Raw genomic sequence first — 14,667 nt, forward strand, 5'->3', positions numbered from 1 at the left:
GAGCGGTACAATGATTTAGGTATTTGTTTGTGGAATCCAAAACAGCATAGAAGATCAAAGAAAAGTAGCAATGTTGCGGATTCCGCGACAAAACTGATTTTGGCCTTTTGCGGATTCCGCTTACAATGCAGAGAATGCATAGTTTGGCCTCGTAATGTTCTGTCGTCAGTATGAATAATTGCTCAGCGCAATTGTCAGTTGCTTTAATGGTACCTGAAGTTCGTGAAAAAAATCACAACGAATCAAAAAGTCTTTTTTTTTTCAAGTAACTCGGCAAAAAAGCTCAGCTAAATGCGCACTGAAAGTCTCTTATAACTTATTTTGATGAGCAAAATCTTAAATTGCTATCCACATGAAAGGACGTATTATTGCCGGGGCAAGAAATGATCGCAAAGCTGGCTCCTAAAAGAAATGTAAAAACAAATTAAAATAGCTGTCTAAGAATGTGTAAGACTGAACCTTTCAAAAAACCAATCATGTGCGTAAGTTGAATGAAGAAAAGCAGTTTAAAACACTCTAATCGCAAAACCTCAATTCTGGGTACAAAAATCAATTTTAAACAAAGCTTATTTTCAGCACACGAATTGGTTCAACATTATCTACGCAATTCTTAATTCATAATTTTGTTGATTCTAGAGTCGAAATCGGGAACTCCGGTGGTCTGGAGATATAGTTTGTTCAGTTTGCATATCAGTTTATCAGCCATATATTCCAAATTATTATAGAACTATTCTGCGACAATGGTTCTGGTAGTTTCATTTTTGTCGGTAAATCGAAATATCTTCGTCGAAAGCATCATTTGATTTTGAAAATACCACTGGTCTTGAAATAAATCATCTGAAACTGGCAATAAGTATAAATGCGGTTCGAAAATAAGATCAAGAGAAAATACAGGCAAAAGAATTTGGCGTAAGGGGCTGAACAGCCTGTAAGTTTGCAGCAGCATGTTATTTGTCGCCGCAACGAGAGACTGCATATCGATCATTCGAGTCTTGATTCTGGAAATATTAGTTCCACAAAAAATTGAGTTTAGAACAGGGCTTAGATAAAGTCATTTTTCTAATTACACAGAATTCAATACACCAGTAAGCGTATCATTATATGGAGAGTTCTCTGAAATACTCTTCAAATCTAAATTTGGGATCTCAGTTCTCAGTTTTCCTTGGAACAGGTAAAATCTTGTCCGGGTACACAATGCAATCATCTTAGGTAAAACAATAAAAAGAAGTGTGAAAAGATATAAAGTGATATATGTGACAGTTTTTTCTAACGGATTCGACCAACTGAAAACGACTATTTTGCCATTGGTAAAAGTTCATCAGAAATCACTCAATTTGGAAGAAATTTGCCATTCTCTGAACCAAGCTGCAGCTCTGTAAATGAACATTTAACTCGAATAGTTTTTGGTAGATGAAAATTACGAATCGAGTCAAATAATAAAAATAGGAAAATAAGAAACCGGTAAAGTTTAGCGTAAAGAATATTCAATTTTTTGAGAAGTTTTTAAAGGAGATATCGCATCACTAAGTAGAAGTGCACCAACAAGCAGTGACTCTCGGTCTGATTTCGTTTGGCTTCGAGTCTTTATTAGATTTACAAAAAATGAGAGGTCAATCTTGCGGAAAGGACGTATACATTATTTGTGTCGTTGCTTTTTTAAACTTTTCACAAAAGTTGTCGGACTCGTCTTCGATACTTGCTTTTTCGAGCGAGGGACATATGCATATTTAGGGTTAATCGGTGGAATCATAAAGATCTCTTGACCTTTCAAAGAGGTGAGCCTGGTGATGTTTTTATCTGATACACCAATAATGTAAAATCCCATCCGAAGCGATTTGTTTTCAACTGAGATAGAGCCAATGATAAGTGTAAATTCAACAGAAGTAACAACGAGCGGAAGGCAAAAGTACTGTTTTAGTATAATATAAACTAATATAATCTAGTTTTGGTATAAATACGTCTCAAAGCAAAAAATTGTTGTCTCAAGTAATCGCATAACTAAAATTGGTTCAATGAAAAGAACACGAAAAATGGCGTCAAAATCATTGTCAAATGAGCAAATTACGTCAAACTATGGAGCTGTTTGGTAGTTTAAGTGAAGCAGAGAAACATTTTTGCATATATTCATTGCAAAAAGTGTTTCGCCATCGATACGGCATAAAAGTACTGTGTTTTCTAAGGGTGCAATATTAGACATTGAGTGAAGTGTAATTTCATTTTTTGTTTCTGACTGGGACAGATTGTTCTTAATATCCAGTTCATACACACGGGATGTATAAGTGTGTCTCTCTGTCACCCACAAGTGTCCAGCTAACAAGTATGCTGGTGAATGGATTCTGTCTGATGGCATCCAAACGAAAGTATAAGCCGCCATTACTTCGGACAAGATTATATAGATCACAGACTGTGGCTTTAATGTTGTAGTTGTTGACGTTCTTGCTTTGGTTTTATCTGCTAGGGAATTTTTTGGTGATGATGGTTTTGCTTTTGTTTGTGATTTTGAGCCACCTGTTGAATCTGATGATAGTGGTTGGAGCGAGACCACTGCTACTCTGTTGGTTTTGATGCCACAAGAGAGCAGCAGAGAAATTTCGTTTGCCAAGATAGAACTAGCGTAATACACATCACCGACAACTGCAATATCAAGCGATACAGTGTGCTGTCTTTGCTGGTTATTAAACACAGTCACGCTTGTCCATTTCCTGTCTGAATTGCTACGATCAAATACAGCTACAACCACAGTCTGACCCAAAGCAGTTACCGCCCAACCAATTTCTCTTCCGTTTTCAATTCCATCTGTGTCTAGTTGTCCTTTCTTCTCAAATGTATTCTGGTCCAATATCTCCACTCGATTCACTCTGTCACTCTCCCGCACTATCCACCCGTACAGTACTTTGTTACTGTCCATTGCAATCGACAATAATTGATCTTCTTCTCCTCTTAGTGCAGTCCAGGTCATAGTTCTTTTTAGTTCAAACAGCCCACTTGATTCATTTGATATATACACTCTGATTACAAAAGTATCTGAATTCCAATCAAAGCCTAAATTAATCACATTTTTCGTCTCTGTGTTATACACTGCTTGTCCCAGCGGAAACGGAAAATAAAACTTTCCCACTGCCTTCTCTTCCACTCCCACCAAAGTCCTTTTTTTCCTCACAACAACTTCTCTCTCCCCACCAACAGAGGGAACATCTTCTCTGCCACTTTCTCCTTCAACCGCTCCTCTCGATACAACAAGTCTCTCCAATCCACCAATTAAATCTTCCGTTTCACTCGAACTATGGGCGTCATCTCCAATTGTGGAAGAGCTGCTACCCTCGGAGATCCTTCCGCCCTCGCTTTCGACACTGTCATTCAAAATGGCTCTCAACTTCGCCTCGAGGTCATCAAATTTCATCAAAATCTTGGACTTAAATTCTTTCATATCATTCAAATGAACGCGCAAAAGCTCCCGCAATTCTTTTGATTTTGTTTCGAGTTCATTAGCTGATTTGGATTTCATAACATTAGACTGCTTTTTCTCGGCGGTAGAAGCCTGTGTTAAAATTGAAGTGCAGCCACCTTCACAAAGTTTGGCCATGCTCTGACATTCAGCTTTGTACTCCGCTAATCTTGTTTGCACTTCTATTTGGGGTTCCAAAAACACTTTCATTAACACAACCAAATGTTTTGTTTTGTCACGATGATCTTCTGCCCAGCAGTCTTCGCAGAGAGCTTGTTTGCACGTTTCGCAGTAGTATCGCAGAGTAAAACTGGAATGTTTGAAGCAATATGTCACCGAGTGGAATTCGGAATGGGAATGGGAGTAAATTGAAGACGTTGAGGAGACCATGGTTGCATATGAAGCCTCAGAGGCAACAGAAGGACGTCTTTCTTAAAAAAATGACGAGATTGTGATTTTCTGCCCTTAGCCGTTCAATTGAATGATATTTACTCTAAATTTAAGAGGGAAAAGTTAATTGAAAAAAATCGACCTCACGAAAGAAACCACTCCGTCATTTTGGTTACGATTACGACGCTTTAGGGAAGGGGAGAGCGAGCGAAAACGACATGCTTGGTTAAATTGAAAGTGTCATCCAGGTTTGTGGGCATTTGATAATGTAGTGCTTCATTTGGTAATCTTTGCATCAATTTATTGAAGTTTAACATCAAAAAATAGTTATTTTCGAAAAATTATCCAATATAGAAAAATTACCAAAGTTTTACATCAATTTCTCAATAAATAGTTAATTGTGTTAGATTTACGATAATTAAAAAATTATTATAAGGTTTGAATTCTGTTTCAGTTTTCAATCGAAAGCACGATGTTTCGAAGCCCGTTTTGATCCGTATTTATTGCATAATGATGAAAAATAAACTCTCAGTGAAACTATCAGCAAAAAAACTGATCACAGATGCTTTAACGACTCAACTAAAGAAGACACAAATTCGGTTCTCACCTAGTTGCAATGGCAGATGCACGTATTCTGGTGCTGAAGTTACAACTGAATTCTTGTTTAAAGCCGCAACTGGTCTCGTAGGCAAATCTCCCACCCTGATATTATGAATGATTTTGGCGTTATGGCTGCAGCATTCCAGCACTGGACATTTCTCCTTTGCCTGTCAAAACTGTTCTTTTTTTTCAAATGTTTTAATTAAACAGTCTTGATATTTATTAGATTCAGAGCAAGACTGCTGCTAGTCATGATAAAGCCTTGATTGTTTTAACTGGCCTCTAATGTCCATCACAAGCGTTTTGAAGAAAAAAAAATCAAATAACGTTAAAAAAAACTATAAAGAACCAAGACTGCTCCTATCAAGGCAAGAGTTTGAATGTTCCGGCAGCCTATTTGTTGGTCTCGAATAGCTTTGCTTAATGTTGACTAAGTATAAGTTCTAGGCTTAGTATATGAAGTTCTAAGTGTTGAAATTTGAGTTATATATGGAATCAATAAACCCAATTAGCTGGCATTAACTCAAATTGGATAGATTTGTAGTGCGGAAAAATTCGCCATGCGTAAAAATGCGCGTTAAATCTTCGATAAAAACGACTACTTTAGTTTGGTTTCTATGAAGTCACTACTGTGTGAGTAAAATTGTTCCAACGAAAATCCAGAGCATTTAAATTACTCGTTCTCTTCGAAAATCGGAATAGTAGGAGCAAATTGCTTGCCATAATGCAAATTGAAGGAGTTTAATTTCCACTTACACTTTACTAGAACATAATAATTTCTCGTTACTTATCCAACTTTGACAAATAATTGTCAAACTAGTCTAAAAAATTATCATTAAAACTTTGTGAAAAATGATGACAAGTGAAAGATGTTCTTAGAGTTGAGGCATCCAGACAACAATACCTTTCAGATGGTATAAAAAAATTCCTTGAAAAACGCTTAGTCAAGAAGTCGAAAATTGATCGCATAAAAAGAAACTACCAAAGCTTAAAATTTCCACAGTTTTTTCGAAAGTCAGAACACCAAGCAGATCGGGGATGCTTTCTAGTAATTCGCCAGCCAAAGTTTCCCATTTACTGGTCGTCGTTTCCATTCACGTGGAAATTATTGTGTTGATGCACACAAGTCAAAATTTTTGAAACAATTAGTAAGTGTGCCTATGTTTTATAAAAATTATCGAGTTTCAATATTCCCAATTTTTTTGTTACATCACAAAACTGCGACAAACAAATTTTTGCCAATCTAATTGTACCAAATTCTTGTAGAATGTTTTCTCCATCTATAACCTTGATCATAGATCAAAACCCCCGGCCAAACATTGGTGATTCAGCATCTTTACGGCCTTTTTCCTGTTTAGGGCCTCAAAAAAATTTTTTTTTGAGTTTAGAAATCAAAATAACCAAACTCAAGCCTTTAATCCCAGCGAACATATTGTCAGAATCAAGTATCGAGCAAATCCGTGCTCCATGATCTGATCGAGACAGCTAATCCAACCAAAAACACAACATGTAGATCTTAAGCAGGGGAATAACAGCCTAACAACAATACGATCACATATTTGCAATTTCCCAGCAAAAAAAAAACAATTCAGTCATACCACCACTCAAAGAAGGAAAAAGATATAATTATGACGATATATCCACGAAGGAAAGTACTTACATACAAACTATTCAGCTCATCACGAAGAACCGCTGTTATCCCGTGGTTAAGAACTAAATGCTGTTTGTTTTGGCTTGGTAATGCTGTCTCACCAGAATCTTGGATCACCAACTTTAGATTTTTCGATTGCTAAATGAAGACGTCACCACTTTACCACCGCTTCCCAGGCATGATCAGAAATCATTTCCATTGACAAACTACTCACATAAACAAAAAAACTCATTTTTGAAGAAATCAAAAATTTATAAGTTTCAAAAAATCTTTGATTCACTCCAAGAAGGCTTGAATTTCCAGAATGCAAAAAAAAATGTTTTATACTGGTGTCTTGCATATTTAGATTGTGAAGCAAGTATGAAGTAGAAGGTCTAATAATTCAAAATGTAAGGCAAAGTGCACACCATATTTAAACAGACAACAGACGTTTTAGACCAATAAGTTGACCAAAATACCCGGGTTAACAGAAAATGACTAGCATACTATTTCATACTATGAAAAAATGCCTATTATTTTATCTCATAATATTTCGTAGACTAAAACACTTTTTATGACAATTTCATCCTACGTTCCAAAGTATGAAATTTCTTAAAAAGCCTTTTTTTGCCATATTCTGGCATTAGATAACAAGCTGCTTTGTCATACTTTTTATCACAAAGATTTTATGAAAATAGAAAAAAGTTTTTTATTTTGAAATTGTATGATCAGCATTTTTCCTTTATATGAAATACGCCTTTTTGACACGCGTTTTTAACATAAATGAAATTACCTTACTGTGAAAATGTTGGTGGATGAGAAACTTATCCTGTTTTTTTGCAAATTTATGTTTATCTTATCGCATGAAAAAAAGATTGTGTTTATAAAAAACACTAATATGAGATTTTTAAATTTTTTGGATGAAAAACTCAACCTGGACTAGGTTATGGACCCAAAAAGTCAAACTGTGCATGCTTTTTCTGTAAAACATATATACAAACACAGAAGCAAGTCTGTCACCAAAATTGGATATACGAAAACTTTACCTCAATTTTGCGTTTTTTCTACGGAACAATGTGTATCATACAATTTTTATATATGAGATTATACGATAGGCATTTTCAAAATATTCAAAATATTTTTTTTTGAAAAAAAAACGCTTGATTGAAAAATGCTTCTCATACATTTTTCTTTGTTAAATTTGTATGATAAGCATTTTTTTCATAGAATCCAATTATAAAATGGTGTGATACTCAATTATCTGGAATGGACGTCAACGCGGGTAACTCATTAACTGAAGAATTAATACACCAAACAGTGCATTCAGAACAATGTTTGTTTCAAATGGTCTTAAAGAAAAAGTTTCATAATCCAGAAAGAAGCTTTGTCGCTACGTTAGATTTACCGATAAGTCTAGCATGGTAGCTCATCAAACTACTTGCACACAAAAAAAGTTTTGACCAACAACCCAGAGATTTTTCAGACAACTTCGCTATGTGACAACAACGTTCGACTAAGTTTCAGTGTATGCATGGGAGACAACTGCTCTTATATATGCATCAATTCGATTTATAACAAAAGCTATCTCAATCATTGCAAGCAGTTATTATGATTAAAACTCCCAGGCGGCAATGAAAACAAAACTCTAAATTCAACTATATGCTACAGCACTGAGACACTTGATTATCACTATTCAATGAAGTCCACAAGTTTACCACAAGCACATAACACCACATTACGAGGCCAAACTGTGCATTCTCTGCATTGTAAGCGGAATCAGCAACAGGCCAAAATCAGATTCGTCGCGGAATCCGCAAAATTGCTACTTTTCTTTGATCTTCTATGCTGTTTTGGATTCCACAAATAAATACCTTAATCATTGTACCGCTCAAAATCGCTCGAAAATAGACGAGTTTGCGGAATCCGCAACAGTATTTGCGGAATCCAGAACAGTTTGTGGAATCCACAAACAATTGATAAAACATTTGTATCGTTAAATTGAGCTGTAGCGGAATCCGCAACTGTAAGTGGAATCCGCAAATTGTACGTGGAATCCAAAAATTATAAGTGGAATCCGCATTTTGTTTGTGGATTCCCTTTACATATTTTTATATGTGTAGTAGCCTTTAAAATTATATCTTTTGAATAGAAATTTACTAGAATCGAAATTTAAAAGAATACAATTTTACTAGAATAGATCAGTGTTTGGGATTAATGGAATCCCAATTACTGACGAGTACGTGGGTTCGATGAAATCCCAAATACTGAAATATTTCGACGATTTGCAATGAGTTGGGTTTCTAATCACTCTCAACCTAATGACTCCAAATAACGGATATATTCCATATTTATTCCACATTACTCCAGTTTTTGAGATTCCATCAATCCCAAATATTGACCAGTAATTGGGATCGATGGAATCCCAAACACTGAACTAATTTGACGATTTGCTTTGCGTTGGGTTTCTAATCACTCTCAACCTAATGACTCCAATTAATGGATTTATTCCATGTTTAATCCACATTATTCCAGTTTTTGGGATTTCATCAATCCCAAATACTGACCAGTATTTGGGATCGATGAAATCCCAAATACTGACCTAATTTAGCGATATGCTATGCGTTGTGTTTCCATACATTCTCAACCCAACGACTACAATTACTGCATTTATTCGACTTTATGCTTCCAAAATCAGTATTTAGGATTGACGCAATCCCAAATACTGACCTAATTTGTCGATATGCTGTGTGTTCCATACACTCTCAAATCAATGACTCCAACTATTGAAATTGTTCGGTGTTGTGTTTCCAAAATACTAAGAGATGACATCAACCAGTTTGGGTAACCAATGTTTTAAGACTTGTTCGTGGATTCCGCTGACAATGATTAAGTCTTTGCTTTTAAATTCCGCATTGCAAGAGAAAAAAATACCAGCTCAGTTTTTAATTGTTCATATGCAAGTTCAAATGAATCCACTTACAGTTTGCGTAATTCAATTTCATTTGCGGATTCCGCTTACATTTTGCAGAATCCACTTACACTTGCGCAATCCAGAACAACTAGCTATATTTGCTTGTTTTGGAATCCGCAACAAAACCAATTTGCCGACAAAATTTACGTTACAGGTATATGTATGCGGAATCCACTGAAATTTTGTTTGTGGAATCCACTTACATTTTGAAACATATTTTAAGACTTGTCAAAAATGAAACTGTATCGCTAAAGTTTTTTTGGCAACATGGAAATAGATAATAAAAAAAAATTCGCCATACACTTTTTTATGAAATGCATAAAAATAATATGCTAATTTTTTTTGTACTGTGATCAGCATACTTTTCATACTATAAATTTTTTTCCAAGAAAATTTTTTTGTTCGGAAATTTTGTGCTATATTCATTACACACTTACTAAGGGTTGTCAACATAAGAAAACCAAGAGTGTCAGTGGCAGTTATCACGCAGATAAACTGCTTCTGGCAATTTTTGTCATGTGAGTATTTGATAAGATTCGTAACCGTATTGTATATGGAAAGAAAATGTCAATCTAAAAAACTCAGTGGTTGAAAAAATTACCTTTTTTTAACAGGTATAGGTTAAACTTAGCATATTTGAACAAAAACACTTGCTTGAGCTTTTTTGGATTTGTACCTCTGGAAATATCTCACTTTCATCGGCTATTCAACTATAACAATCATTATGCTTTTTTTACTATAAAAATTGAATTGGTGTTTTTATGACAATTAATTGCTTCTAAAATCTTTCTTGGACTTCTTTCTGAGATTAAATTAATTCTTCTTAAAAAAATCTCTAAAGTTTTTTTAAACTGGTTACAATAGGTCACAGCAGTGATCTCTGATTTTATCAAAATTAATCAAATTGAGAACTGTTTGAGCAAATTCAAACTAAAAGTTTCTTAAACAACAATAATATCGCATAAGTTATTAAATGTTACATGATGACTTGCATGCCCGTTTTTGTTCTTTAGCGGACAAATTATGAAATTGGCCACATTGTTGAGGAGCGAGTATTATTCGAGTCTTGAAGGCTACATATAACCACCAATTTTGTTTTTCATTGGCAAAACTTAAATGGTACCCTTAATTACAAGCTACATATAGCACAAGCAATGTTGGCATAAACCTACAGCGAGTTGGGTCAAACCTTTAACACGCTTGTTTTTGCAAATGAAATAATCTTAAAATGAAGCAGTTTCAAAATTTTTGGGAGATGAACTTCCTTTTAAATTTTATACTGCACATGTGTTTTTCGTAACTTAGTGCCTAAGCGAAAATCAAAGTCAACTTATCAGTTCCTCCTATGTACACTGAGAGGATTCCGAGGGCAAGAAATCTGATTGCCTTGAAAAGCTTGATACAATTTAACATTGGATGGTTGATACATCAAAGGTTACAACCCAAGTTTGTCGTTTTAGTACCCTTCGAATGCAATTAGAAAAAAATTTTCCAATAACTTTTGTGCTGATTTGTTCAGTCATAAATTCGCCCGAGTTTGAATTGAAATTGACTCAAAACTTATTGCCCCATTCAATGGGAGGCCGCACCTCTTAATATTGAACAGAAGAAAGCTCATTGTCTGTTATCATACGCGTCGTTATTCGCCTCTGCGGCTGCTGGTCAAGTGCATACTGAAAAAAATATATTTTTCTCTACTATTTTACAAAAACTCTTGCTTTTTTGTTTGGGTTTAAGCTTGTATTATTTTTGAGAGCTAAGTCTGGATATGCGACCAACTTCTGCCATTATTGTTTTTGTTTTTTGTTTTTATCTTTTTTTCATCTTTTATTGTTCTTGATAGTTTTTTAAGCAGCACGGAGCTATTGTTAGGCTGTTTTTAGTTTTTAAGGAAATCGATGAACTAGAATTTTTTTAGAAAGTAATCGAGCGCGAAACAGATTGCTGGGAATCTTTGCTTACTGGTCTGAGAATTGTATCTATTTTGGGTGTGTTTGTTTTTGTTAAGGTTTTTCGATAAAAAAAGATATCATTTTGTTTAGTGTAAGTTATCTACCAAGGATTTTATTATTTTTAATTCTCTTTTTACGCTGTTTTTTCAAAGTCCGAAAAATTTCAAAATCTTTTGACATTAATTTTTCTCAATATCAGGTTTTTCACAATTTCTTTTAACGCTTTTCTACTGTGTTTAGGTTGATTATTTAATGAATTTCAGCATTTTTCAATTTTATTAACAAATTTTGACTAAATGGATGAAAATTGGTTTAATCTCAGCTAGTATGTGATTTACTTTGCCCTAACTGTGACTATTTTGACAAATTCTAGTTAAATCCATCGTTTTTATGTATTATAGGGGAATTCAATATGATAGCAATTTGATAAATGTTTAACTTTTAGCAGTTATTTGTAGTAATAATTTTCAATTTATTTCTCTAATTTGGGTTCATGTTCAACAGTTTGTAGATGATTTTTCAATTAAATCTGAGTTTTTCCTATCTTAGTTGGGCTTATGTGGACCAATTTTTTAGTGAAACTTTGATGAATTGGCGTTATTCTAAATCCTAAATGGCTTATTTTGACCAATGGGTTGAATTTTAGGTAAAATTGAAGTTTACCTATTTAATTGTGTTTAATTTGACAAAATTTGGGTAAACTGCAAGTTAACTCCTAGCTTACCTAGCTTAAATGGTTTCACTTTAAGCAAAACTAGATGAATTTTAATTTAAACTAGTGTAAATGGCTCTATTTTGGTCAAAATTGAGTTAGTTTTAGGTTAATTTGAAGTTAATTTTTCTTAATTGCGCTTATTGAGACAAAAATGAGGTAAATTTTAGATTAAATTATGGCTTATTTAGCTTAAGAGGGTTGATTTTAACTAAAATCAGGTAAAATTTAAATTAATTTTGATTCAACCTAGCTTACATAGCTTTTTTTGGCCAAAATTGGGTAAACTTTGGGTTACTTTGGAGTTTATTTGTCTTAATTGTGCTTTTTCGGAGCAAAAGTGAGCAACAATTTGTTAAAATGGAAGTTTATTTAGTTTAATTGGATACGTATTGACCAAAAATGGGCTAAATTTTGCTAGAATGGGAGTTTATTTCGCTTAATTGGATCTATTCTGACATCATTTGGCAAAATTTTTTAAAACGGATTTTATTTTGGCCTAATGGGCTTGATTTGACATAAATGGGCTAGATTTTGTTAAAATGGAAGTTATTCTAGCCTTATCGGGCTTATTCTAACTAAAACTGAGCAAAATTGTCTTAAAGTGGAGATGTATTTAAATTAATCGGGCACAGTTGACACGAACTGTGCAAAAATTGGTTAAGTTAGAAGTTTATCTTATTTAATCGGACCTAATATGACAAAAATTAGGTAAAATTTTGTATAAACGGAATTTTATTTAGCTTAATCGGACTTAGTTTGACATAAATTGGCCAAAAATTTTGTTTACAAGCAAAATTATCTATCTTTATTGGATATATTATGACTGAAATTGGGTCAAATTTTGTTAAAGTGGGAATTTATCTAGCATAACTGATCATAGATCAAAACCCCCGGCCAAACAGTGGTGATTCAGCATCTTTACGGCCTTTTTCCTGTTTAGGACCTCAAAAAATTTTTTTTTTGAGTTCAGAAATCAAAATAACCAAATTCAAGCCTTTAATTCAAGCAAATATAATGTCAGATTCAAGTATGGACCAAATCCGTGCTCCATGATCCGGTTGAGACAACATATTCCAACCAAAAAAACTTCATGTAGTTCTTAAGCAGGGGCACAACAGCCTAACAACAATACGATCACATATTTGCAATTTCCCAGCAAAATTAAACTATTCACTCATAACAACACTTAATGAACGAAAAATTTACAATTATGACGATATATCCACGATGGAAAGTACTTACATACAAACTATTCAGCTCATCACGAAGAACCGCTGTTATCCCCTGGTTAAGAACTAAATGCTGTTTATTTTGGCTTGGTAATGCTGTCTCACCAGAATAAGGGATCACGGATTGTGGCGGGCCACCAACATCCGATTTTTTGATTGCTAAAGGAAGACGTAACCACTTTACTACCGCTTTCCAGGCATCATCAGAAATCATTTCCATTGTCAAACTACTCGCATAAACAAGCAAACTCATTTTTGAAGAAATCAAAAGTTTATAAGTTTCAAAAAATCTTTGATTCACTCCAAGAAGGCTTGAATTTCCCGAATGCAAAAAAAAAATGTTTTCATACTGGTATCTTGCATATTTAGATTGTGAAGCAAGTATTGAGTACAAGGTCTGATAATTCAAAATGTAAAGCAAATTGCACATCATATTTGAACAGACAACAGACGTTTTAGACAGATAAGTTGACCAACCTACCCGGGCTAGCAAAAAATGACTATAATACTAATTCATATTTTGAAAAAATGCCTATTATTTTATCTCATAATATTTCGTAGACTGAAACTTTTTTTATGACAATTTCATTCTACGCAATTTTTCCAAAATTTGAAATTTTTTAAAAAGCCAAATTCTCGCATTAGATAACAAGCGTTTTTGTCATACATTAGATAACAAGCGTTTTTGTCATACTTTTCATCACAAAGGTTTTATAAAAGTAGCAAAAAGTTTTTTATCTTGAAATTGTATGATCAGCATTTTCCGATTATATGAAATGATATACGCATTTTTGACACGCATTTTTAACATAAATGAAAATCCTAAAATAAGTTTTGTTTTAAAATTTTGTGTTTCATCCGTAACACTTTAACAAAGGTTTTCACTCATAAGAGAACCCAGCATAATACTGGCAATTACCATGCACATAAGCTGCTTTTGTTGAAATTAGCCATATGGGTTAATGTTAAATTTCTCACAGAGAAAAAAATTACCATATATGTTATTTTTGTAAATGGGTAGAAAACTCTTACAGTGAAAATTTTGGTGGATGAGAAACTAATCCTGTTTTTTTTTGCAAATTCATGTTTATCTTATCACATGAAAAAAAGATTGTGTTTATAAAAAACACTAATAAGAGATTTTTAAATTTTTTGGATGAAAAACTCAACCTGGACTAGGTTATAGACACAAAAAGTCAAACTTTGCATGCGAAGTTTTTTTTTTCAGTAAAATATATATACAAGCACAGAAGTAAGTCTGTCACCAAAATTGGATATAAGAAAATTTTACCTCAATTTTGCATTTTTTCTTTGGAACAATGTGTATCATGCAATTTTTATATATGAGATTATATGATAGGAATTTTTTGTTCAAACAATTTTTTTTATACCAAAGTTGCTCTCATGTAACCAAAGATTCTAGTATTTTGTTCCGTTTGATTCTCAAACCAATTCAAAATTTTTTTTTGAAAAAAAAACGCGTGATTGAAAAAAGCTTCGCATACATTTTTCTTGTTATATTCGTATGATAAGCATTTTTTCCATAGAATCCGTTTTTGAAATGGTGTGATACGCATTTATCTTGAATGAAAGTCAACGCGCGTACCTCATTAACTGAAGAATTGTTACACCAAACAGTGCATTCATTCAGAACAATGTTTGTTTCAAATGGTTTTAGAGAAAATGCTTCATGATCCAGAAAGAAGCTTTGTAGCTAAGGTAAACTTACCGATAA

General features: G+C 33.7%; 1 protein-coding gene across 1 annotated transcript in view; it reads right to left on the reverse strand.

The window, feature by feature from the left end:
- Window positions 1–515: 515 nt before the first annotated feature.
- Window positions 516–14,667, reverse strand: part of LOC134851687 (tripartite motif-containing protein 3-like) — a 40,579-nt gene continuing 26,427 nt past the window's right edge. The window contains exons 3-4 of the mRNA XM_063867877.1: window positions 4,443–4,602; window positions 516–3,876 (exon numbers count right to left, since the gene is read on the reverse strand). Of these exons, the coding sequence (XP_063723947.1) occupies window positions 2,072–3,876; window positions 4,443–4,602 (1,965 nt within the window). The 3' untranslated portion in view covers window positions 516–2,071. The remainder of the gene's footprint in view (window positions 3,877–4,442; window positions 4,603–14,667) is intronic.

The sequence above is a fragment of the Symsagittifera roscoffensis genome, chromosome 7 (genome assembly GCF_963678635.1).
Source record: "Symsagittifera roscoffensis chromosome 7, txSymRosc1.1, whole genome shotgun sequence".
Classification (NCBI taxonomy): Eukaryota; Metazoa; Xenacoelomorpha; order Acoela; family Convolutidae; genus Symsagittifera; species Symsagittifera roscoffensis.